The sequence below is a fragment of the Pseudophryne corroboree genome, chromosome 7 (genome assembly GCF_028390025.1).
Source record: "Pseudophryne corroboree isolate aPseCor3 chromosome 7, aPseCor3.hap2, whole genome shotgun sequence".
NCBI classification, from domain to species: domain Eukaryota; kingdom Metazoa; phylum Chordata; class Amphibia; order Anura; family Myobatrachidae; genus Pseudophryne; species Pseudophryne corroboree.
In genome coordinates, this window is record NC_086450.1 from 46,352,073 (window position 1) to 46,376,882 (window position 24,810).

General features: G+C 44.8%; 1 protein-coding gene across 1 annotated transcript in view; it reads right to left on the bottom strand.

Annotated features, from left to right (window-relative positions):
- The window catches only part of LOC134943995 (uncharacterized), a 101,329-nt gene that overhangs the window by 75,710 nt on the left and 809 nt on the right, over nt 1-24,810 (bottom strand). The window contains exon 2 of the mRNA XM_063932542.1: nt 23,005-23,117. Coding sequence (XP_063788612.1) covers nt 23,005-23,117 — 113 coding nt within the window. The remainder of the gene's footprint in view (nt 1-23,004; nt 23,118-24,810) is intronic.

Consider the following 24,810-nt stretch of genomic DNA (forward strand, 5'->3'; position numbering starts at 1 on the left):
GCTCATTCCGTGTGCTATAATGTGAATTTCGGCTCATTCAGTGTGCTATAATGTGAATTTCGGCACCAGTACTAGATAGTATAAGGGGTCCTACTATTGTGGTTCATAATGTGTATAAGGGGTATATGGTGTGGTAAACTATACTGAAGGTCACGTCCCCTTTTGAGTGGCCATGCCCCCTCTCTGGAGCGCACGCGCGCTAAATTGCAACCTTTACTTTTCCATACACCCACTTCAAAATTTCTACTTTGACTGCTGTGTGTATGTGTGCAGGGAGCAGGGCCGGATTATAAGAAGGGCGACTAGGGGGGGATGTGGGGGGGGGGGGGTTATGCCTTAAGTTTTGCCTAGGGTGCCAAAAAACCTTGCACCGGCCCTGTCTGCACCTGTTATATATCTATTTTGCCTATATCCTGTTGTTGATTTTTTAACCACTAGGGATGATGTGAAATTGTTGTCCTAGATTCTTCTGACCTTTTTCCACATATGTGATTACGTTGGAGAGGATTTAATATCCAGTACCCATACATTATGGTCGAGTAGTATCAGGTCAGTGATAGATATATATTTGTCTGGGGCCTGGTTGCAGGAGACATCACAGGTGATGGAGGTGTTTGAATTTTTGTATATCATCACCCTGTGTAAATAGCTGCAAATGGTGATGGGTATTCACACTCTTGCCGACACGATTGCAATTTTTTGAGATGATCTGTTTTTAGATTGTGATAAGGCCTGGGAGGCGGAGTCTCTTAATATGTATGTTTGTTTTTATTGTAGATGTTCTGGTAATACTTTCTAATCTGATGTCTGTTTAACCAAAGTATTATTGCCGGTCTTGAGAAAGGTTCATTATTTGAACCGAAACGTCGACACTACGGCTCTGTTTGGATGACCAATAAACATTGTACTTTTATATACGAACTGTTTTTCATTAGCGTGAGTGCACCATCCACCGAGTGGAAATTTGGCTATTGTGAGTAGACCGATTTCGGTCCATTGGGAGCACCCGCCACGTTGAATCAATGGAGATGTGAGTGCAGGATCAACTGGGATATATATATATATATATATATATATATATATATATATATATAGTTGTAATGACGGAAAAAAGTAATCATCTGGCCCTTAGCAGCTACGTGTGCTGCCCTCCAGCAAGTGCTGCCCCTAGGCATGTGCCTCACGTGCCTAGTGGGAAATCCGCTACGGGCGTATGATAGCGTGCTTAGTTATTTTGTAGAAGTACAGAAGTAAGGTCTCATTTTGCAATTTGAGTATTAGTGCAATGAGGCTGCTGACATTTTGTGGCACCTTATAAATTCAATTTATATATAGTGTGTGTGTGTGTGTGTGTGTGAAAGTCTCTACACAGCTAACCCTGACCCACTGTAATATTTGCTTAATAACAGGATCTTTGTACCACAACTGTCACCCTGCTTTGTCATCCCTTCCTTCCTGCAGACATTTGGGAGAGAACATAAAAAAACCATAAGTCATAATACATGTTACTTTCTACAGAAGACAGCCACAGCAGTCGTTTGGTTTGGGCTTATTTCCCACTTTCCCCGGAATGTTGAAGGGGTGTAAGTATCTAAAGACGCTGCCATGCAGTCGGGGCCGGCAACAGAAATCCTGGGGCCTGGCACATGAATATCTCTGGGGCTCCCATAATCTCCATCCACCTATCCCTCCCCAGCATGTGCCTCCCCTGGATGTGTATATATATATATATATATATATATATATATATATATATATATATATATATACACACATACACACACATACTCAGTGGGGCAAAAAAGTATTTGGACAGCCACCGATTATGCGAGCTGACCCACTTAAAAAGATGAGAGGTCTGTAATTTCCATCATAGGTACACTTCAACTGTGAGAGACAGAATCTGAAGGAAAAAAAAAACAGGAAATCCCATTGTATGACTTTTGAACAATTTATTTGTATATTCTTGCGGAAAATAAATATTTGGACAATCAAAAAGTTTAACTCAATACTTTGTAATATAACCTCGGTTGGCAATTACAGAGGTCAAACGTTTCCTGTAGTTCTTGACCAGGTTTGCACACACTGTAGCAGGTATTTTGGCCCACTCTTCCATGCAGATCTTCTCTAGATCTGTCATGTTTTGGGGCTGTCGCCGGGCAACATGGACTTTCAACTCCCTTCACAGATTTTCTATTGGGTTGAGGTCTGGAGACTGGCTAGGCCACTCCAGGACCTTGAAATGCTTCTTACGGAGCCACTCCTTAGTTGCCTGGGCGGTGTGTTTGGGGTCATTGACATGCTGGAAGACCCAGCCACGTCCCATCTTCAATGCTCTTACGGAGGGAAGGAGGTCAAAATCTCACGATACATGGCCCCATTCATCCTCTCCCTTAATACGGATTAGTCGTCCTGTCCCCTTTGCAGAAAAGCAGCCCCAAAGCATGATGTTTCCCCCCCCCCCCATGCTTCACAGTGGGTATGGTGTTCTTGGGATGCCATTCATCATTCTTCTCCCTCCAAACACGGCGAGTAGAGTTTATACCAAAAAGTTTGATTTTTCTATCATCTGACCACATTACATTCTCCCAATCCTCCTCTGGATCATCCAGATGGTCACTGGCAAATTTTAGATGGGCCTGGACATGTGCTGGCTTAAGCAGGGGGACTTATCGGGCGCTGAAGGATTTCAATCCATGGCGACATAGTGTTTTACTAATGGTAACCTTTGTGACTGTGGTCCCAGCTCTCTTGAGGTCATTGACCTGGTCCCCCCATGAAGCTCTGGGCTGATTCCTCACCGTTCTCAAGATCATTGATAGCCCATGAGGTGAGATCTTCAATGGAGCCCCAGGTCGAGGGAGATTGTCAGTGATCTTGTATTTCTTCCATTTTTTAATAATTACGCCAACAGTTGCAAGCTGCTTGCCTATTGTTCGAGTAGGTCATCCCAGCCTTGTGCAGCTCTACAATTTTGTCCCTGGTGTCCTTAGACAGCTCTCTGGTCTTGGCCATGGGGAAGAGGTAGCAGTCTGACTGTTTGAGGGTGTGGACAGGTGTCCTTTATACAGATAACCAGTTCAAGCAGGTGCCATTAATACAGGTAACAAGTAGAGGATAGAAGAGCTTATTAAAGAAGAAGTAACAGGTCTGTGAGAGCCAGAAATCTTGCTGCTTGGTAGGTGTCCAAATATTTATTTTCCACAAGACTATTGTAGCCCTCAATAATGGTTACCACGGTAACTAAGGACTAAGAACGATATGTGTGCCTCCACCCAAGCCGTGTCCCTGTTCAGTTTGTCAAAGTCGAAAAATATCGTTATTCTCATGCCTTGTACTAACCCCATGCGCTTGCCCGCTGCACGTGCACATTCTCTCCCGTGCGTGCGCATATTCGCAGTTGCGTGACGGCGCCTTCACGGACATGCGCTCAGGCGCGTGGTATGTGCATTTACGGTAGAGTTTGTGCGTCTGGCGGGCGACTCAATTGTCACATAGTTAATCCAAATAGTGTATTTTGTAGGTTATGGTCTCCTTAATAATATCAGTAAGTTTGTTTAGTGTAACTGGTTCATGGACGGAGAAATCCCTCTTTACATGATGCGAAGGGTCAGACAGGTTTTGAGCAGTGGTGTTTGGTATGCAACGGTAGAGTATATTATTGGTAACATTCCGGTGTTGGTTTGAAAGAGATTAATCGCTCTTGCGAATAGTTATGGTTATAAGAAATTTATGGACATTTACTGTATTTGCAATTCATTATCCATGCGGCGGGAATCCTGAGATTCCCTCCCACCTGAGCAGTATGAAATAGTCGCTGCCCACCTGTTTGAATCAACCTATGACCTTTTGTTATAATGTGAAGACAGATTCCTGTGTCCAATGAACAATGAGATTGTAGGCCCCTTTGTAGTGTACTGTATGCAGTGTATATAAGGCAGCCAGTTTGGGCCAGCTCAGTCTACTCTCCACAAAAGGTTTTCATCACTGACTAACTTGAGAGCTGGTGACCAGGACTGCGCAGCGATCATTCCCCAGTGTGTAAGTTTTTCTCTGTAACCAACTTGTTCTCTGTTTGTATTTGCCATACTCTCTCTCTCTCTGTTATTGTTACGCTGTTGTATATTGTATATGTGTAGTTATTATGTTTAGATATTGATGTTAGTCTGTAGTGTATAAGATGTTAACTGTATTTTCCCTTTTTACATAACTAAATCTCGTTAGTAAAGGTTTTGGAACCTTAGCAAGGTATTGTGTGTTTATTACATCATTGAGGGTATTCGGAGCGTCTCAATCGCTCAAGCGGCTTTTATATAATAGAGGTTAATTAGCATTGCATTGTGTTCACATTACAAAACCAAGGTTTACAGTATAGGCTCAGCCTTTCATTGTGTTGCATACAAGGTTTACTGTGTGTCATCCTGTGAGCGTCTGCGCCGCTCGTGTTCCTCTTGTGGGCACAGCGTCCGCTACGCTAGTAGCGTAGCATTACGGTACTCGGACCGCCTATAGCGTGCTCGATACCCAGCGTAAGCCGTGAGCGAACGTGCCGCTCGTGCGTCTCGACCACGGCCTAGCGTCTGCTACGCTAAGTGCGTACCCTTACGGTACCCCGTACGCCCATTGCGTACTGAGTCTCTTACCAATATATAGTGAAGGTTATAAGATAAATAAATAGCTTTATCAATTGGCCGCTCGTCCGTCCTCCACATATCCGCTCTAGCGAACACAAGCAGACTTTATCTGTCAGCAAAGGGCGGGAAGGCGTATCCCTTTGTATCCGTGTTGGTGGTGAGGGATACGGTAGTGCTGACTAGATAAGCGTCTGCATCGCTACGCTGTAGGAGTGCTGGTGGAATCCGGAACCGGAAGGTAAGAACAGTACGCTATTGTCTTTTAAAACTGTTTTATTTCTGTTTGATACGCATTGCGTACGCAACACACGCACACACCTGCATTTTGTCATTTGTGTAATTTCACATCTCGCTTTCCTGTTTGCCATTTATCATTGATAACGTGCTGAGAAAGATTTGTTGCTATTGGTAGTTAAAAGTAAAATGAATACGTAAGGGAGTAATTTGTAAAACACGCACACGGCTTGCCTAAGATACAAGGAAGTTCTGTGTGGTGCTTGGTAGATGATTACAGTTAAAGATCATTTACATTGATATAAACGTGTTACTTATGTTACTGTGGACGTGTCTGTCCTGTGTACACGTGTCCCTAACAGAGGGCGGGACAAGCGTACGCGACGCAAGGGCTGACGCACGTAGCGCATATTACGCAACGGAGCGTATGGGTACGCCCACGAAATACAAATCACACGATAGTATTGTTTTAGTAGGCGATACGGAGGCAACGCGATAATAGCGCAAGTCACTCTCAGTGTCCTAAATTTTAGCGTAAATAATCCTTCTCTAGTTGTAACTCCTTTCGGGACTAGACTGTGATACTGAATGAAAGGGATTTCTGCGCAGAAACGAAAGTAAAGAGTATATGAGGTGAAAGAGTGTGTATATATATATATATATAAGTTTCTCATTTTTGGGGTGGAACCACAGGAAATCGAGTTCTCGTGAGGTACATACGTGAAAGTGACAGCGCGGTGGCTTGGGAGGCATCCCTTGTTAAACATATTGAAATAAGAGCATTAGAGTATAGCGGACCAGGAGGTCCAGAGACAGACCAGGAGGTCTAGGTACAGCGGACTAGGAAGTCCGCTATAGATAGAGTCAAGAAGCACAACACCAGGAGGGTTGGTGCAATACCCATATAGGCCATTAAGCTCCGGCTGAAGGAATTCGCAGCCACAATTTTCGATTCCACTGGTCGTTCCGCACATAAGATTAGTTGCTTATGTGCAGAACGATTGTACCGCATGTAATTGTGTGCATTAGTTAGTAACTTGACCCAGTACCATTTGCGTACGCTAGAGGGGTCATAAACGCTATTTGTACATTCTAACGTGATTTGTGTAATTTTTTTTATTTTAAGGGAGGTTCGCTGGTCACTCAAGAATTCTCCAGCAACTGATGTTTACTGGGAAGGGTTAAGCGCTCTTCGGATCACACCCACACGTTCCAGTAAATAGAGGTTCAGGTCGCAGGGGCCCTAGGTTGAGTACGCCAGCGCTAAGGCAGTGTGTGGGCGTATTGGTCGACGTGGGCGAGTGAGTGGAGGTACTCGGTAAACTTTCATCGTCAGCCTACCCCGGACATCTTGGTTTTTGTAAGGGTTCGCTGAAGACCCTGATTTGAAGGTCAGAGGTAGCGAAAGCAACACCTGCAAAGATGGGGGCCAGTTGTTCAGGTAGGGGGCGATCAACTCTGGTCCAGGTTGATTTAGTAAACCGACCAATCGGGTCGGCAAGGTATATCATGTGTGAGAAATACGGTTCACACACAGAGGTTTTGTGCGATGAATGGGAAAGAATGACTGTGCATGATGGGGAAAAGTTCCCACGGGTAGGCAGTTTTAGCCCCGAGGTGTTACAAAATCTAAGGAGAAGGATATGTCTCATTAAATCTGCAAAGAGACGGATCAAACATTATGATTATTTACAATTATGGCAACAGGAAGGTGAAATACAGAGAGGATTGGCTCAAGCGGCTGGATCAAACCCTATCAGGAAACTGATAGCCACCGCACCACCACCACCATACATAACGGGAGAGAAAGTGGTTACAGAGAATGGCACACTGGTGTATGATAAACATGCACTTAGTAACTGTATAGATGTTAAGAATAATGTAACTAAGTTTGTTGATGCTAATACTAACTCGTGCAAGCTGTACCCTGTTTTAAACTTTCCCCAGGATTGTGACCAAGAGGATGAACCCACAACAATATCGGCACTCTCTCTAGCAGCCACCATAGCAGAAACAACAGTGGGCATGTCCCAACCAGTAAGAGCAGTATCAAAGGCCCCTAGTGGAGGGACAGGTGAGGTCGTATCAACTGGTAAGTACGGCACTGTACACTATGCTGAAACCATTACACCACATGTTGTAGAATCTACTCAGAATGATGTTATTGAACTTAATCCCGTTAGGGTAATTGCAGTACCAAATGGGAAAACTGACACTTCAGGAGTCACTCCTGTCAGAAACATTGCCATGCACTGCCCCTTTTCCCGAACGGAATTAAGATCAATGGTGTCTGAATTCCCTGATCCTAGGAAAGATCTAGTTGCAAGCCAGAAGTACATTAGAGAGCTAGGACATAATGTGGAGCCCAATAACAAAGATTGGCGGACATTGCTGAGGGCATGTTTACCCTCCAATGTCGACTCAGCGAGTTTTATAACTGACTGTAGACTAGATGAAGAAATACCCCTTACTGAGGAGTACAATCAAGATAATGTGAAAAGAATTAACTTGCAGCTGGGAGTATATTTCCCAGCTGTTGCTAAATGGAACAAAATTTTCTCCATCAAGCAAAAAGAGGGAGAAATAGCTGCTGATTATTTTCATCGGGCACTGCAGGAAATGGCAAAGTATACAGGGATAGAAGTCATTAAGACAAATGTGAATCATAGAGAAGTAGCAGTATCTGTGTTAATGGATGGTTTAAAGGAAGTATTGAGGACGAGGGTACAGACCACCCAACCATGTTGGCGAGGTTTGTCGGTGGCTACTCTGAGAGAGGCCGCTATTGATCATGATCGGAACATCACCAGACACAGGGAGTCGCAGAGTGATAAGCTGATGGCTGTAAGTATACAGGCCCTTACCACAAGGCCAACTCAGCATAAGTCTCAGACCCCTGTGGGTAAGTCAAATGTGGTAACTTGTTATTACTGTCATAAAGACGGACATTTTGCACGAGACTGTAGATTGAAAAGTGCACAAAACTCATATCAACCCCCTAGACAACGACATGACACACGAAATTGGGATCAAGGACCGCAGAGACGGAGTTATGAGCCACACGCAGGGGAAACAAAAAGGTATCCCCCAAGAAGAGACTGGCAAGTCTCTGATAGTTCCCATTTACCCCCTTCACAGGTAATAGCTGCCAGCGCAATGCAGGGAGGTCACCACATACAATAGGGGTGGGGCCACACCTGTAGTCTGCAGCCAGTGAAATTAATTGCGAGCCTTGGAAGTGAACCCGAGGTCACAATTGATGTAGCTGGTAAATCTCTAAATTTCCTTGTAGATACGGGGGCGGCCAAATCAGTGATAAATTCGACCGTGGGCATTTAGAACCACTGGTAAAACAATTCCAGCCATGGGAGTAACAGGAGTAGTACAGCACTACCCTTTAAGCAAACCTGCAGAGATTACGATAGGGCCTTTGCATACCAAGCATTCTTTTCTGCTGGCTGCATCGGCTCCGACTAATCTCCTAGGGAGAGATTTACTGTGCAAAATGGGATGTCATATATTGTACTCCTGAAGGTGTGTTCTTGGACATACCCAAAAACCACGCTCAGGAAGTGCAGGATATGCTAGGCTCCCCAACAAGATTAATGTCACACACTGTTATTGTAAATAGGTGTCCGTCCAAGGTAGAGCAAATGATTTCCCAGATACCGGAATCACTTTGGACCAAGGATGGACAAGACACTGGATTAATGGCAAACGTAGCCCCAGTAGTTGTACAAGTAAAAGATGGTAGGATAGCTCCAAAAATCCCACAATACCCTCTGAAGCCAGAGGTGGAGTTAGGAGTTTTCCCTGTAATAGAGCGCTTGCTACAACAGGGCATTCTAGTAAGGACGTCCAGCACTGCCAATAGTCCCATCTTCCTTGTTAAAAAGAGTGGGGGGAGGGGTTACAGATTAGTGCAGGATCTAAGAGGGATCAACAAAATAGTTGAGAGTCAATTCCCCGTAGTGCCAAATCCAGCTGTCATCCTTATGCAAATCCCTCCCACTGCCAAATTTTTCACTGTGATTGACCTCTGCTCCGCCTTCTTCTCGGTACCTCTGCACCCTGACAGTCAATACTTATTTGCATTTACATACAGAGGAGTTCAGTACACCTGGACTCGATTACCACAAGGTTTCATTGACAGTCCAAGTATTTTCTCACAGGCCTTGCATGATTGTTTACAGTCTTTTCAACCTGAGAGTGGATCAATATTAATACAGTACGTGGATGACCTACTGCTGTGTTCAGATTCACTGGAATCATCCCTGAGAGATACGAAACAACTCCTGTTTCATCTTTCAGACACCGGACACAAGGTTTCCAAAGACAAGTTACAATTATGCCAGACCAAGGTAAAATACTTGGGACACTGTCTGACACCAGGACTGAGACACCTCACCGCTGATAGAATTCAAGCAATTCGTGACATGACCCTGCCACAAACCCAGCAACAGATTAGAACGTTTTTAGGAATGTGTGGGTATTGCCGTAACTGGATCCCAGGTTTTTCCATACTGGCCTTGCCTTTACAGGAGATGGTCTCCTCAAACAAACCTGATCGGATTTCGCACACAGACGAGTCTGAGATGGCATTTGAGAGACTTCAACAGTGCCTAACGCAGGCACCAGCATTAGGCATGCCAGATTATGGAAAACCCTTTGAGCTGTACGGAACAGAGAGTGCTGGGTGCGCGGCAGGTGTCTTAACCCAGAAGCATGGTGATGCCAGCAGGCCGGTAGCCTACTATAGCGCTCAGCTAGACACGGTAGCGCGATCCCTCCCCACATGCTTGCGAAGTGTTGCAGCAATAGCATTGCTAGTAAGTAAAAGCGAAGATGTAGTGCTAGGACACAACCTCACAATTCATACACCACATGCAGTGTCAGCTTTACTGAATTCGGCCCAAACCAGACACGTCTCATCAGCACGGTTTACAAGATGGGAATTGGCGTTGATGGCCCCCGTAAACATCACCATAAGGAGATGCAGCGCACTAAATCCTGCAACATATCTCCCAGGTGTGCCTGGACAGGCACAAAGGGTGGAGGATGAGAGTGATGGTGGAGGATTTAGTAAGAAAAATGACACGCATGATTGTATGGAATATTTGGCCCAAAATTTCACGGCAAGGCCTGACATCAGTGACAACCCACTTGAAGATGTAGATTTTACTTTCTACACTGATGGCAGTTGTCAGACAGACGGACTCGGGAGACTTGTGTACTGGATACGCAGTCGTAGATGACCAAGGTACCATAGAAGCGGAACCCCTAGGCCCACCACACTCAGCACAAGTTGCTGAACTGCCCTAACCAGAGCATGCGAATTGGCTAAAGGCAAGTCAGCCAATATCTACACAGATTCTAGGTACACCTTCGGAGTAGTCCATGATTTCGGGGCCCTATGGCGCCTCAGAAATTTCATGACGGCAGCTGGCACACCCGTAGCACATGCTGCCCACATCAATAGACTTCTAACAGCGATACAGGAACCCGACAGAGTGGCTGTTATCAAGTGTAAAGCTCACACGTATAGCCAAGACCCGGTATCACTTGGTAACAGCCGAGCAGACGAAGCTGCTAAATTAGCAGCCAGTAACCCCATACAGACAGACAGCACACAACTGATGGTATTTAATACTGTAAACACACAGAAATTATATGAAATGCAAAATTTGTGTTCACCACAAGAAAAGGCAGTTTGGAGGTCAAAAGGATATGGCCAGGAGTCCTCAGGACTCTGGACAGATGGACAGGGTAAGCCAGTGGCACCCAGAGCATACCTTCCAAGTCTAGCGGAAGCGGCACATGGACTGACTCATCTAGGCAAAGAAGGAATGTGTAAGTTGGTAAGAGCTTATTGGTGCGCCCCAGGATTTTCTTCCCATGCGGGTAAAAGAGCAATGACATGTCTCACCTGCTTGAGGAAGAATATCGGAAAGGCAATACCAACAGAGCCATCCCATATCCCTCCTACAGATGGTCCTTTCCAGGTAATACAAATTGATTTCATACAATTGCCACCTTGTAGAAATTTAAAATATGTATTGGTTTGTATTGATGTGTTCCCAAATTGGGTTGAAGCATTTCCCGCGGCCACAAATACTGCTGTCTTTACTGCAAAGAAAATTGTGCAGGAATTTGTGTGTAGGTATGGTATCCCTAGAATCATTGAGAGTGATAGGGGTACCCATTTTACAGGTGAAGTTTTTCAAGCAATGTGTAAGTTGATGGGAATTAATAGTAAGCTGCACACTCCGTACCGCCCCCAGGCGAGTGCGAAAGTGGAAAGAGTAAACAGCACTATTAAAAACAAATTAAGCAAGGTAATGGCTGAAACAGGATTGTTGTGGCACGAAGCTTTGCCAATCGTATTATACAGCATCAGAACCACTCCCAGGTCCCCTCTTAATCTGTCTCCTTTTGAAATTCTGTTTGGTCGACAACCCCATGTTATGATTAACCCCCAGGATGATTTGAAATGTAACAATGAAGTCACTGTAAAGTATTTAGTTAAGATGAGCAAGCAATTGAGGAATCAGAATGATAATCTAAAGTTGGTGATTCCTGATTTGCCAGACAGTAATTGTCATGACATTGAACCTGGGGATTATGTAATGATACGGAATTTTCTACGCTCAGGTTGTCTTATTGACAGATGGGAAGGACCATATCAAGTCTTATTGACCAGCACGACAGCATTGAAGGTTACCGAGAGAGAGACTTGGGTCCATTCGTCTCATTGTAAAAAGGTTGCTGACCCAGAGAGGTCCCGTGATAAAGAACAGACGGTAGAGGTTGTATCACTAGAGTGTCTGTTTGTTATGCACACCAGTGCCTGCAGGAAAGTACTGGTGTCAGAACTGTTATGCACTCCAGTGTCTGCAGGAATGTACTGGTGTTTGAACTGTTATGCAAAACAGATGGACTCACAGACAAACTGGGGGATATGACATAACGTACACAGAAGGTGATAGGGTAACAAAATACACACAAAGTGAACAGAGAAGCCCAGAGGCTAAGGAACTGGGTATCTCCCTTGTATTAGAACTGCTCAGATGGAAAAGCAAGATGTTGTGTTTTAATACGTAGAGAACCCGAAATGCTGTTGCTAAGGGCAACAGCAAAACCCTAAAGGGTTACCAACGGGTGTGGCAGTAAACTCCTTGGTCAGAGATGGAATGATAGACACAAGGAGAATCTCCACAATCCTAATTCTCACTTGCAGTGCACAGGTTTTAGCTTAATTGCTAAGTTCACAGAGTAGTAACAGAACCCCAGCAAGCTAAACGACTGACTCCAGTCTTACTGCTAGGTCTGGATTGGCAGAGTGTAATACCAAATCCCCAGGCCTATTTGCAGTAAGCAACAAACAAATACAAATCTACACAGTACTGGCTAACTTTCATGAACTGACTAACCAACAAAGATTCAGCAGCATCTGCTTACCCTGAAAAGAGGCCTTATAAAGCAGGTGCTGTCCACGCCCCACTCAGACCTCACAGACTGTGAGCACAAAAACCAGCACCGGATCCCCTGCCGTGCACAGAGCCTATAACCACTGCACAGCAAAAGACCCGAACCGGAGTATCAGCTGCGCTCAGGTTACTCCACTAGCACTTGTCTCCCGGTTGCCATGACGACGTGGCAGCACAGGGCAGGAGACCCTAACAGTACCCCCCCTCTGACGAGGGGTCAAAGAACCCCTACCACCGGGTTTATCGGGGAACTGCGAGAAGAAAGAGCGTATCAGTCTGGGGGCATGAAGATCACAACTGCGCACCCACGACCGCTCCTCCGGGCCATACCCCTTCCAGTGCACCAAAAATTACAGCCGACCCCGAACCACCTTGGAGTCAAGAATCCTTTCAACAACAAACTCCCTCTGGCCACGTATCAGAAGAGGGGAAGGTCTTCCACTGGAAGAAGGATTACTAATCGCCCGTTTTAAAAGGGAACAATGAAATGTTTTATTGATACCCAAAGAACGGGGCAGATCTAACTGAAATGCCACCGGATTGATAACCCTGGTGATCTTATAAGGGCCGATGAACCGGGGCCCTAACTTATGAGATGGCTGTCTCAACTTCAAATTCTTGGTAGACAACCAGACGAAGTCTCCTAATTTGAAGCTGCAGGGTCTTTTCCGCTTATCAAAAATCCTTTTGGTCACTAATGACACAGACACAAGGGCTTTCTTCACTTTCCGCCAAATACCTCTAAGGACCGAAACCACAGAGGAACCACCAGGCGTGGAGTCCAGGGGGTCAAAAGAATTGGCCTTAGGATGATGCCCATACACACAAAGGAAGGGAGAGATCCCTGTAGCAGAGTGAGCCGCGTTGTTATAGGCAAACTCCGCCATGGACAGATGAGCAACCCAGTCAGTCTGACACTTGGAGACATAACACCTGAGGAACTGCTCCAAGGACTGGTTCACCCTTTCAGTCTGCCCATTAGACTGCGGATGGTAGCCTGACGACAAGCTGACAGAAATCTGGAGATCGGAACAAAATGCCCTCCAGAATTTGGCCACAAACTGGGATCCGCGGTCAGAGACCACATCAAGTGGCAACCCGTGGAGACGCACAACATGCAGCATAAATAATTCAGACAGGCGTCTGGCTGATGGCAGCCCAACCAGTGGAACGAAGTGCGCCATCTTCGAAAACCTGTCAACGACAACCCAGATGGCTGTCATCCCCGAGGATTTGGGCAAGTCCACCACAAAATCCATTGAAATGTGGGTCCATGGCTTAGATGGGATAGAGAGTGGATGTAATGGGCCAACAGGAACCCCTCTAGGAGTCTTATTTCGGGCACAGATGTCACATGCCCGAACCCACTGATCCACATCCTTAGCCACCGAGGGCCACCACACCGCCCTAGATAGCAACTCCCGAGTTCTGGCAATAACCGGGTGACCTGCCGACTTCTTGGCATGGAATTCCAGGAACACTCGCTGTCTTAACCTAGGAGGCACAAACAAAAGACCTACCGGAAGGTCTGGAGGAGCCTGCTCCTGTGCTCTAAGGACTAATGATAAGAGGTCCTGGGTAATGCCCACTTTAATACATGATGGGGAAACAATGGGCAACGGCTCCTCGGTGGTCTCCTGGATTGGAGCAAAACTCCGCGAGAGCGCATCAGCCTTGATGTTTTTTGACCCAGGGCGATATGTTATCAAAAAATTAAAGCGAGCAAAAAACAAAGCCCATCGTGCCTGCCTGGCATTGAGACGCTTCGCTGACTCTAAATATGCCAGATTCTTATGGTCAGTGAGAATTGAGACCACAAACTTAGCCCCCTCAAGCCAGTGTCTCCACTCCTCGAGTGCATCCTTAATAGCCAACAATTCCCGGTTACCCACGTCATAATTCATTTCGGCAGGCGAAAATTTACGGGAAAAGTAAGCACAGGGATGAAGGCGATTATCAGACACTCCCATCTGAGAAAGCACTGCCCCAATACCCATCTCAGAGGCATCCACCTCCACCACAAAAGGATGCTCTGGATCTGGGTGTCGCAGCACCTTGGCCGAAACAAATGCCCTTTTGAGACGGGCAAAAGCCGCTTTAGCCTCACAAGACCAGTGAGCAACATCCGCCCCTTTCTTAGTGAGTGCCACCAAGGGCGCCACTATAGACGAAAATCCAGCGATAAATCGTCTATAAAAATTTGCAAAGCCCAGGAAACGCTGAAGCGCCTTCAAACTAGTGGGCTGCACCCAATCCAGGACTGCCTGTACCTTGGAACCCTCCATTTGGAAACCTTCTGGGGAGATAATATATCCTAGAAATGCGATTTGCTGAACTTCAAATTCGCACTTCTCCAGCTTCGCCCCAAGCCGGTGGTCTCTGAGTTTCTGGAGGACTAAGCGTACATGCTTCTGATGTTCCTCCAGGGAATGGGAGAAGATTAGGATGTCATCTAAGTATACAACTAAGAATCTATCCAAATATTCCCTGAGCACATCATTCATGAAATCCTGGAAGACTGCCGGGGCATTACAGAGCCCAAAAGGCATCACCAAATATTCATAATGCCCTGAGTGGGTATTAAAGGCAGTCTTCCATTCATCCCCCTCTCTTATTCGGATTAGATTGTACGCACCGCGTAGGTCAATCTTAGAAAAAATGGTGGCAGTACGAAGCTGGTCAAACAAGACCGAAATGAGAGGCAGTGGGTATGAGTTTTTAATCGTGATACGGTTCAATTCCCTGAAGTCGATGCAGGGTCGCAACGAACCGTCCTTTTTACCCACGAAGAAGAACCCCGACCCAACTGGAGACTGTGAAGGTCTGATAAATCCCTTAGCCAAGTTCTCCTGAATGTACTCTGCCATAGCCTGAGTCTCAGGACGTGACAGGGAGTACAACCTGCTCTTGGGAAGCTTAGCATTTGGCAACAAATCAATGGCACAGTCATAGGGGCGATGGGGAGGTAGTACCTCTGCAACTTTTTTGGAGAACACGTCCGCAAAATCTGCATAACACCCTGGCAATCCTGGCAAACTTAGCTGCGAGCCTGACTGGAAGGCTCAAGCAACTCCTGAAACAATCAGTACCCCAACTAAGAATCTCCCCAGAGACCCAGTCAAATTGAGGATTGTGGGCCCTTAACCAGGGTAACCCCAACACCAATGGGGCAAAAGTACAGACAGTCACATAAAAGGACAATTTTTCAGAGTGTGTGGCTCCAATAAACAAAGAAATCTGGCTAGTGCAAGAGGTAATTTTACCTTGGGATAATGGTTCCCCGTTTAACCCACAAATCTCAATTTCCGATGCCAAGGGTACTAAGGGAACAGAGTGTTTCAGGGCGAATTGGCGGTCCATAAAAACCCCGTCGGCCCCACTGTCCACAAAGGCCTCAGTCTTGACAGTTTGACCGAGGATCTTCAAGGTCACCGGAATGATAAAAGTCTTCTTGGGAAATTCTGACTTCTGGCCTGACAGGATATTTCCCATCACCCTCAGGCCCTGAAGTTTTCCGGCTTTTCTGGGCATGATACTACCACATGACCTTTATTCCCACAGTACAAACACAACCCCTGCTGTCTCCTCCGCGTCTTCTCACGCGAGGAGAGGCGGGTAGCCCCAATCTGCATAGGCTCCTCAGAAAATTCCTCAGAGTCTGAGGTTCCCTTGGGAAGGAAGGAAATCTCAGTCTCCCTTTCAAGCCTACGCTCTCTCAGCCGTCTATCCACCCGGATGGATAACTGCATGAGCTGATCCAAGCTATCAGGCAAGGGATATTGTACCAGTTGGTCCTTTATCTGGTTAGAAAGACCTCTTCGGTACTGGTGTCTCAGGGCTGGGTCATTCCACTGGGTATCATGGGCCAACCTCCGAAACTCCGTACAGTAAACCTCAACTGGCCTTCGCCCTTGCTTAAGGATCGAAATCTGAGCCTCGGCTGAGGCCGTCTTGTCAGGGTCATCATACAACATGCCCAGTGCCGTAAAAAAAGCATCAACACTTTTAAGCGACGGACAGTCAGGCTGCAACCCATATGCCCAGACCTGTGGGTCTCCTTGTAGCAAGGAAATCACTATGCCCACCCGCTGAATCTCCGACCCAGAAGACTGAGGCCTAAGCCGGAAGTATAGCTTGCAGCTCTCCTTGAAACAAAAGAACTGCGAGCGATCTCCAGAAAAACGATCCGGGAGATTTACTTTCGGCTCCTTAACCCCTGCAGGTGCTGCTGCTGCGGGAGCTCCGCCAGCAGCCTGGGAGGTGTGCATTTTAATGGACAAATCATTAAATTGTCGAGTCAGGACCTGCACCTGATCGACCACCTGTTGCAACGTATTTTGAGGGGTATGCTCCATATTCCCACAAAATTTCAACAGGAGTATTAGGCTGCTGAATATGTTATGCACACCAGTGCCTGCAGGAAAGTACTGGTGTCAGAACTGTTATGCACTCCAGTGTCTGCAGGAATGTACTGGTGTTTGAACTGTTATGCAAAACAGATGGACTCACAGACAAACTGGGGGATATGACATAACGTACACAGAAGGTGATAGGGTAACAAAATACACACAAAGTGAACAGAGAAGCCCAGAGGCTAAGGAACTGGGTATCTCCCTTGTATTAGAACTGCTCAGATGGAAAAGCAAGATGTTGTGTTTTAATACGTAGAGAACCCGAAATGCTGTTGCTAAGGGCAACAGCAAAACCCTAAAGGGTTACCAACGGGTGTGGCAGTAAACTCCTTGGTCAGAGATGGAATGATAGACACAAGGAGAATCTCCACAATCCTAATTCTCACTTGCAGTGCACAGGTTTTAGCTTAATTGCTAAGTTCACAGAGTAGTAACAGAACCCCAGCAAGCTAAACGACTGACTCCAGTCTTACTGCTAGGTCTGGATTGGCAGAGTGTAATACCAAATCCCCAGGCCTATTTGCAGTAAGCAACAAACAAATACAAAGCTACACAGTACTGGCTAACTTTCATGAACTGACTAACCAACAAAGATTCAGCAGCATCTGCTTACCCTGAAAAGAGGCCTTATAAAGCAGGTGCTGTCCACGCCCCACTCAGACCTCACAGACTGTGAGCACAAAAACCAGCACCGGATCCCCTGCCGTGCACAGAGCCTATAACCACTGCACAGCAAAAGACCCGAACCGGAGTATCAGCTGCGCTCAGGTTACTCCACTAGCACTTGTCTCCCGGTTGCCATGACGACGTGGCAGCACAGGGCAGGAGACCCTAACACTGTTCCGGGAAGGTTGAGACGACACCTGAGCGCTGAGAATAATAAGACCGGAGGCGTTTGTCGAGCCAGATTTCTTTTTCCCTTTTGTTATTTTCTCCAGTTCCCATCTCCCTCCTATTCTCCTTCCCCCTTCTTATTTTTCTCCTTTTCCTCCTATAAGATGGACTTGCCCCAAGAGACTGTGATCCGGATTTTCCTGTTGACCATGATGTTGACCAGAGCAGTCTGTTTCGGTGAGAGTACCATGGAGGTCGAGAAAGGATCTGGAATGGGTTCTGATGACCAGGATGGAGGCGTAGTTTTCCAAGAGCAACATAATCACTGAGTAAAGGCGAGTATCAGAAAACGATCTGGTAGCATTGACAATAGAAGGAATTGTGAAGGATTGTTAGCTGAAGAGAACTGCATCTGTAGGCATTGTAACAATATAGTTGAGGATGGGTGCATCAAGAAATGTCAGTCCAGTTTTAATGTCCACATGGACCGACATCCATTGAGTGACTATCACTCCTTAGTGGGTAAAGTGTTAAACCAGACAGACTGTTGGGTATGCTCTCAAGTACCTCAAGGTCATAGCAAATCAGGACTAGTACCATTCCCTTTAACTGTAGGAGAGGTACTTGAGTTAAGTGGTGGGAGGCCGGTGGACAAGAGGTTTAATATCTCTAGTCCTCCTAGTTTGAAGCTCCACCAGTATCATGTGGATAAGTCCTTAGTATGCTTCAACATTTCCAACCCCCGAAAGCCGGGAAATTGGGAAGTGTCATGGAGTAATCAAACCATGACATTTTCATATAGAGCCGACAGAATGCCCATAGACACAGAACTTATACGCCAGATAGCCGACAATGGAAGGTTTTTCCGGTATAGGTATACTCTAGGAAGTAGGACCATGCGAGTTGGAGAAGTATCACCAGGATACTGTGCACATATCGTACAAACTGATACGTGTACTAGACAGATGGGAGAGTTAGGGTTAGGAGATTTCACATGGAAAATTTGTAACATAGTAATGTCATACTCTGTCCCATATGTTCTCCCCGATGATGCATATTTCATATGCGGGAGGAAGGCGTATAAGTGGCTTGCCCCAAACTCAGAGGGATTGTGTTACATTGGAAAAGTACTGCCTGAAGTAATGACTGTATCCCATAACAAAATGAAAGACATTCACCGCGGTGCCCAAGCTCCTTATACTCACACTCATTACGAGCACGTCGTTAAACGGCACCTGATAGAGAGGACAGAGCATCCGGCCTCTGATCTGATCCATGAATCCACCGGGATTCAATTCTTACTCGCGTTAGATATCACTCGTACCGCCAGAGGAGTGATAAACTATAGATATATATCTGCGCTAGCGAAATTGTTAGACAATATCACCGAAATGTATGACGACACGTTCAGGTACACTGGGAAAGAGTTACAAGCCTACAAAACAGAGCTGGTTCAGCATAGGATGATTCTCAATTATCTCACAGCAGTGACAGGCGGGTATTGCGTTACCCTAGCAACTCAGTATGGAGTAAAGTGCTGCACGTATATTACAAACAGCACTGAGGACCCGGCCGAGGTCATAGACCAAAAGATGGATGACATTTTGCAATTGAAGTGGGAATTTCGAAGGAAACACAATCTCACACTCGCTGCTGTGGGTAATGAGCTGACCAGTTGGGTGTCATGGTTGAACCCACGAAATTGGTTCTCTGGTTTAGGAGAATGGGCCCAAGGTATTATAATGGATGTAGGGAAATTTCTCTTGTGTATTCTGGGAGTCGTCATATTGGTTGGACTGATATTTAGATGCGTTCGGGCTTTAACGAAGTGTAAAGGTAGTACTAGAGTAATGAGTCTGAGGAGCGAGGACACTGTAACAACAGCAACTAATTTGATTTATGACCCAACGATAGAGACAATGCTGTGATGAAAATGTGATTCCACGGTCCATTTCTTTCACCCGTTTCTCCTTTGTTTTCCTCCAAGGTACAAAGACATCCACTTGGAAGAAGAATTTGACAACCTCTTTTATACAGACCATTGATGAACTATGCCACAAGCCCCAATATCCCTAGTGACTTTAACTTTTTACGAAAGCCCAATACTTTAGAGACTGTAATTTTATGGACAATGGAACAGCTTTTGCTCGCTATTTATAGCAAAAGCACAGAGAGACATCAGACAACATGTACATCAAGACAAGACCTCAATCGGCGACTGTTCATTTAAACTCACATAGTTTACGACTGCATTCATAACGATTGTTTCTTATCTTCATCTCTACAACCTCCAGGTAATGACACACATAGTCGACAGGGAATATAGACACATATATCAGCATTCACATGTTCCCCCCTTCATGTATCATCAACTAAATGTGCCCCCCATTTGTTGCAACCAAAAGCCGAAAAGAGCTCGGTAGAGTTTGACAGCCCATCCACAGACCCTTGATACGGGATAAGAAGGATTCAAATGTATACTTCGCAATACCTCGAAGCTTGATTTAAAACACGTACGGCACGATGATACATGACTCCTCAAACATGAATTTCATACACACATGCTTTTACTATCTCACTAGGTCATACTTTTCCCACCTTCTCCTCTCTTCCCCTTACCCAATCATAAAAAGGTGTTTACATGATGACATATATTTTTCTGTTTTGTTTAGGAAGTGGCAGTTATTGGTGACTGCCAAAGGGTGGACTGTCAAAGTTGAAAAATATCGTTATTCTCATGCCTTGTACTAACCCCATGCGCTTGCCCGCTGCACGTGCACATTCTCTCCCGTGCGTGCGCATATTCGCAGTTGCGTGACGGCGCCTTCACGGACATGCGCTCAGGCGCGTGGTATGTGCATTTACGGTAGAGTTTGTGTGCGTCTGGCGGGCGACTCAATTGTCACATAGTTAATCCAAATAGTGTATTTTGTAGGTTATGGTCTCCTTAATAATATCAGTAAGTTTGTTTAGTGTAACTGGTTCATGGACGGAGAAATCCCTCTTTACATGATGCAAAGGGTCAGACAAATTTTGAGCAGTGGTGTTTGGTATGCAACGGTAGAGTATATTATTGGTAACATTCCGGTGTTGGTTTGAAAGAGATTAATCGCTCTTGCGAATAGTTATGGTTATAAGAAATTTATGGACATTTACTGTATTTGCAATTCATTATCCATGCGGCGGGAATCCTGAGATTCCCTCCCACCTGAGCAGTATGAAATAGTCGCAGCCCACCTGTTTGAATCAACCTATGACCTTTTGTTATAATGTGAAGACAGATTCCTGTGTCCAATGAACAATGAGATTGTAGGCCCCTTTGTAGTGTACTGTATGCAGTGTATATAAGGCAGCCAGTTTGGGCCAGCTCAGTCTACTCTCCACAAAAGGTTTTCATCACTGACTAACTTGAGAGCTGGTGACCAGGACAGCGCAGCGATCATTCCCCAGTGTGTAAGTTTTTCTCTGTAACCAACTTGTTCTCCGTTTGTATTTGCCATACTCTCTCTCTCTCTCTCTCTCTCTCTCTCTCTGTTATTGTTACGCTGTTGTATATTGTATATGTGTAGTTATTATGTTTAGATATTGATGTTAGTCTGTAGTGTATAAGATGTTAACTGTATTTTCCCTTTTTACATAACTAAATCTCGTTAGTAAAGGTTTTGGAACCTTAGCAAGGTATTGTGTGTTTATTACATCATTGAGGGTATTCGGAGCGTCTCAATCGCTCAAGCGGCTTTTATATAATAGAGGTTAATTAGCATTGCATTGTGTTCACATTACAAAACCAAGGTTTACAGTATAGGCTCAGCCTTTCATTGTGTTGCATACAAGGTTTACTGTGTGTCATCCTGTGAGCGTCTGCGCCGCTCGTGTTCCTCTTGTGGGCACAGCGTCCGCTACGCTAGTAGCGTAGCATTACGGTACTCGGACCGCCTATAGCGTGCTCGATACCCAGCGTAAGCCGTGAGCGAACGTGCCGCTCGTGCGTCTCGACCACGGCCTAGCGTCTGCTACGCTAAGTGCGTACCCTTACGGTACCCCGTACGCCCATTGCGTACTGAGTCTCTTACCAATATATAGTGAAGGTTATAAGATAAATAATTAGCTTTATCAAGTTATTGTGAAAAAGGGGTTTGAGTAGGGTAGACTTGAGAATAAAACTTAATACATCCCTTGTGAATGGGCATGCAGTATCTTCTCCAATTTGTGCTGGCCGGGAAATTTTTTCATTCAGGTAAATCTTCTCCTTATAAATGACTCCCAGTTCATGTCGAGAGATAAAGATAAAGAGAAAAATGTGTAGCACCGTTTTCAACAACCTGGGTTAAATTTCCACACAATGAGGCTAAGGGCGTACCCCACTCACACAGAAACAAGTAAGTGGGTTCCCGTAATGGTATCTTTATTGCTGTTTTTGCAATCCCCTCAGATTAAGTTCACGTAGTTGAGCGTACCCGAATCTCACACTAGGTGTGAGGAATGTAATCACATAAGGGTATCTTCCAAGACAGTTTTGATGCGTACCCCAACTTACACAGAACAAGGATAGAAGATTCATATAGCGGTATCTTTACATAAGCAAAATTCCTCAAGTGCGTACCCCAACTCACTCAGTATAAGGCAGTTGACTCCTATAAAGGTTTCTTTGACCAGACCCACCAGAATCCCTTTAGTGGATCAGAGAGAGGGGGAGTAGTTCTTTTTCCAAAGTACCATGAGAGAAAGGATAATGGCTACTTTTTTCTAAAACAAGTTTTTTATTCCAGACACAGTCCAGTTTTTACAAAAAAGACACCAAACTTGGTGACATAAAATGTTAAAAAAAAAAAAAATACAATAAAATTCCAAGAGAAGAATTAAGATGATAACCAGCGTGATTTTTCCTTTTTCCAAGAAGACTACTCACAGTACAGTCGTCCCTGACGACTGTACTGTGATTTGTCTTCTGGACTGGACTGTTTCTGGAATAAAAAACTTGGCTCTGGCATTACTGGTGCACTTTAGTTAATGGGCTCAGGGTGTAATTACTCTCCACTTGAATACACAGGTAGCGGATAAGTATATCTTCTTTTTTTCCCACTGACGGGGATGGGTCTCTAGCCCTGTCTTAGTCCCTGCTGTATTGAATACTACAATCTGACGGTTTGTGATAAGTCTGTTCTCTGGACGTAGAGGGGGATAGATATAGACAAAAACTATTTCCTGGTAATTAATGTTGGCGTTATGGGTCTATATGGTATAAAGTGGGTGGTGTAAGTGGTTACAGACCTCAGTCGCTTCAGTGACTCTCAGCTCTCTGCACTGCCAAATGAGATGAGGCTGGCCAACCGCTTTGAGGGCTGACGTCGTCTGAGTCTGTTCCCTACAGCTGGGGGCTGGCACTGGGGAGCTGAAACTTACAGTTTCGGTGGTGGCCGAATGCTGTAGAGTGTGGCCGGGCTGCCCCCCTCTTCCCTTGCGCCTGTGATCCTCTCCGCTGGCTTCCGGTGATGTGTCCAGGAGGGAATGGCGTCCTCAAAGGATAGGCGCTACACTCTGCTCCCCCGACTTCCGGGAATGCGGTGCCGGTCCCTGCTCTCCTGGTGTGGCGGTCACTGCTGCTGGCGCCCCGCCTCACCCGGTCCAAGTTGACCGGTCTCCGTGGCTGCGGGTGATCGCGATCTCCAGTGGGCTCTGTTTTCCCTCTGCTGCACCGATCAGCCCTCCTCTATCTGCACAGTCTCCCCTCGTTCTGCCTCTCCCAACCGACTTTCTCAACTGTCTCATCCGGGTCTCTCTCAGCCACGGGCTGTACAGGTGATAGCCCGAATTACAGTGTACATCTCTCAGCTATGGGCTGTACAAGTGATAGCCCGAATTACAGTGTACCCCCAGGCATATACGTTATACATACACTCCATGTATATAAAATATATTATACTCTAATCTGTATATATGTACATCCATACTACAAATAATAGAATACAAGTCTTACTACATGTTTAAAATAATACACTTTTCCAAAAGGAGCAGCAAGTGACGATTAGACATATTGAAAGAGTCACTACAAATGTTTTGAAAACACCCACAAAGCGTGACACACAAGATCATGAGGAGGCCCTGATGAGATGTATGGAACAAAAACATACCGTTGATGTTATGGAGTTTCTGCGGGGTATTGCATTCCATAAGCATTGAATTTAGACAACGAGTGTTCTCAGACAACGAGTGTTCTCATTTGTTACATTTGGATTGTTATATTTTTCACAACAGTTTTGGTTTATGGGTTTGAATCCTTACTGAATTCAAAGTTACAGCAAGTTTATCTTTTAAAAAATCAAAGTTTTTGCATTTGGATCATTACTATCTGTTTATTGGTAAGTTCACAAGTAAAATTTCAATCTTTAAAATTAAACTAACTTAAATAGTGATATAATTTCAGTCCAAAATGAGGCTATCCTTTATTGTTAGAAAGTAATAAAAAAAATCTAGTTTTTTAAAGAGGCCATGTTTTGAGTGAAAACTAATTATTATATTGATTAATTACTATTAGAGAGTACATATTTGAAGATATGACAAAATAAATATATACTTAGTGTAAAGTATGTTTATTCAAATCGTTTTTAGATTAATTAATTAATTGTACAATTTTATTGTTATTAATATTTTGTTTGGGTATTATTAACTTAACTTTAATGATTGCTTAATCATTTTAATGCTTCCTATTATTGTATTTTATTTAGTATAAATGATCATCATTAAAACAGCGATAGTCTATAAGTATTCTGACTTTATTACAGCTGAAGTATATTTCTCTATTCCTTTTTTGTTATAATTTCATTAAGAAACCTCACACAGAAAAAATATTACCTTAATCCAATATTTAGACTGTAATCCTGTGTTTGAAATAATCAATAGTATGATATAAATTAATCAATTATATCAGATAAATTAATTCCACTAATTATATGAATTCTCTGTCTGTTCATAGATATGTAACGAGAAATTTTGAAAGAAAAAGAATAATAATAAAAGAATGAAAATGGACTTCCGGTGGGCGGACCTGGAACCAGGGGGTAAATTTACTAAGATGGGAGTTCTATTTAAGATGGGATGTTGCCCATAGCAACCAATCAGATTCTACTTCTCATTTATCTAGCACCTTCTAGAAGATAATACCTGGAATCTGATTGGTTGCTATGGACAACATCCCATCTTAAATAGAAC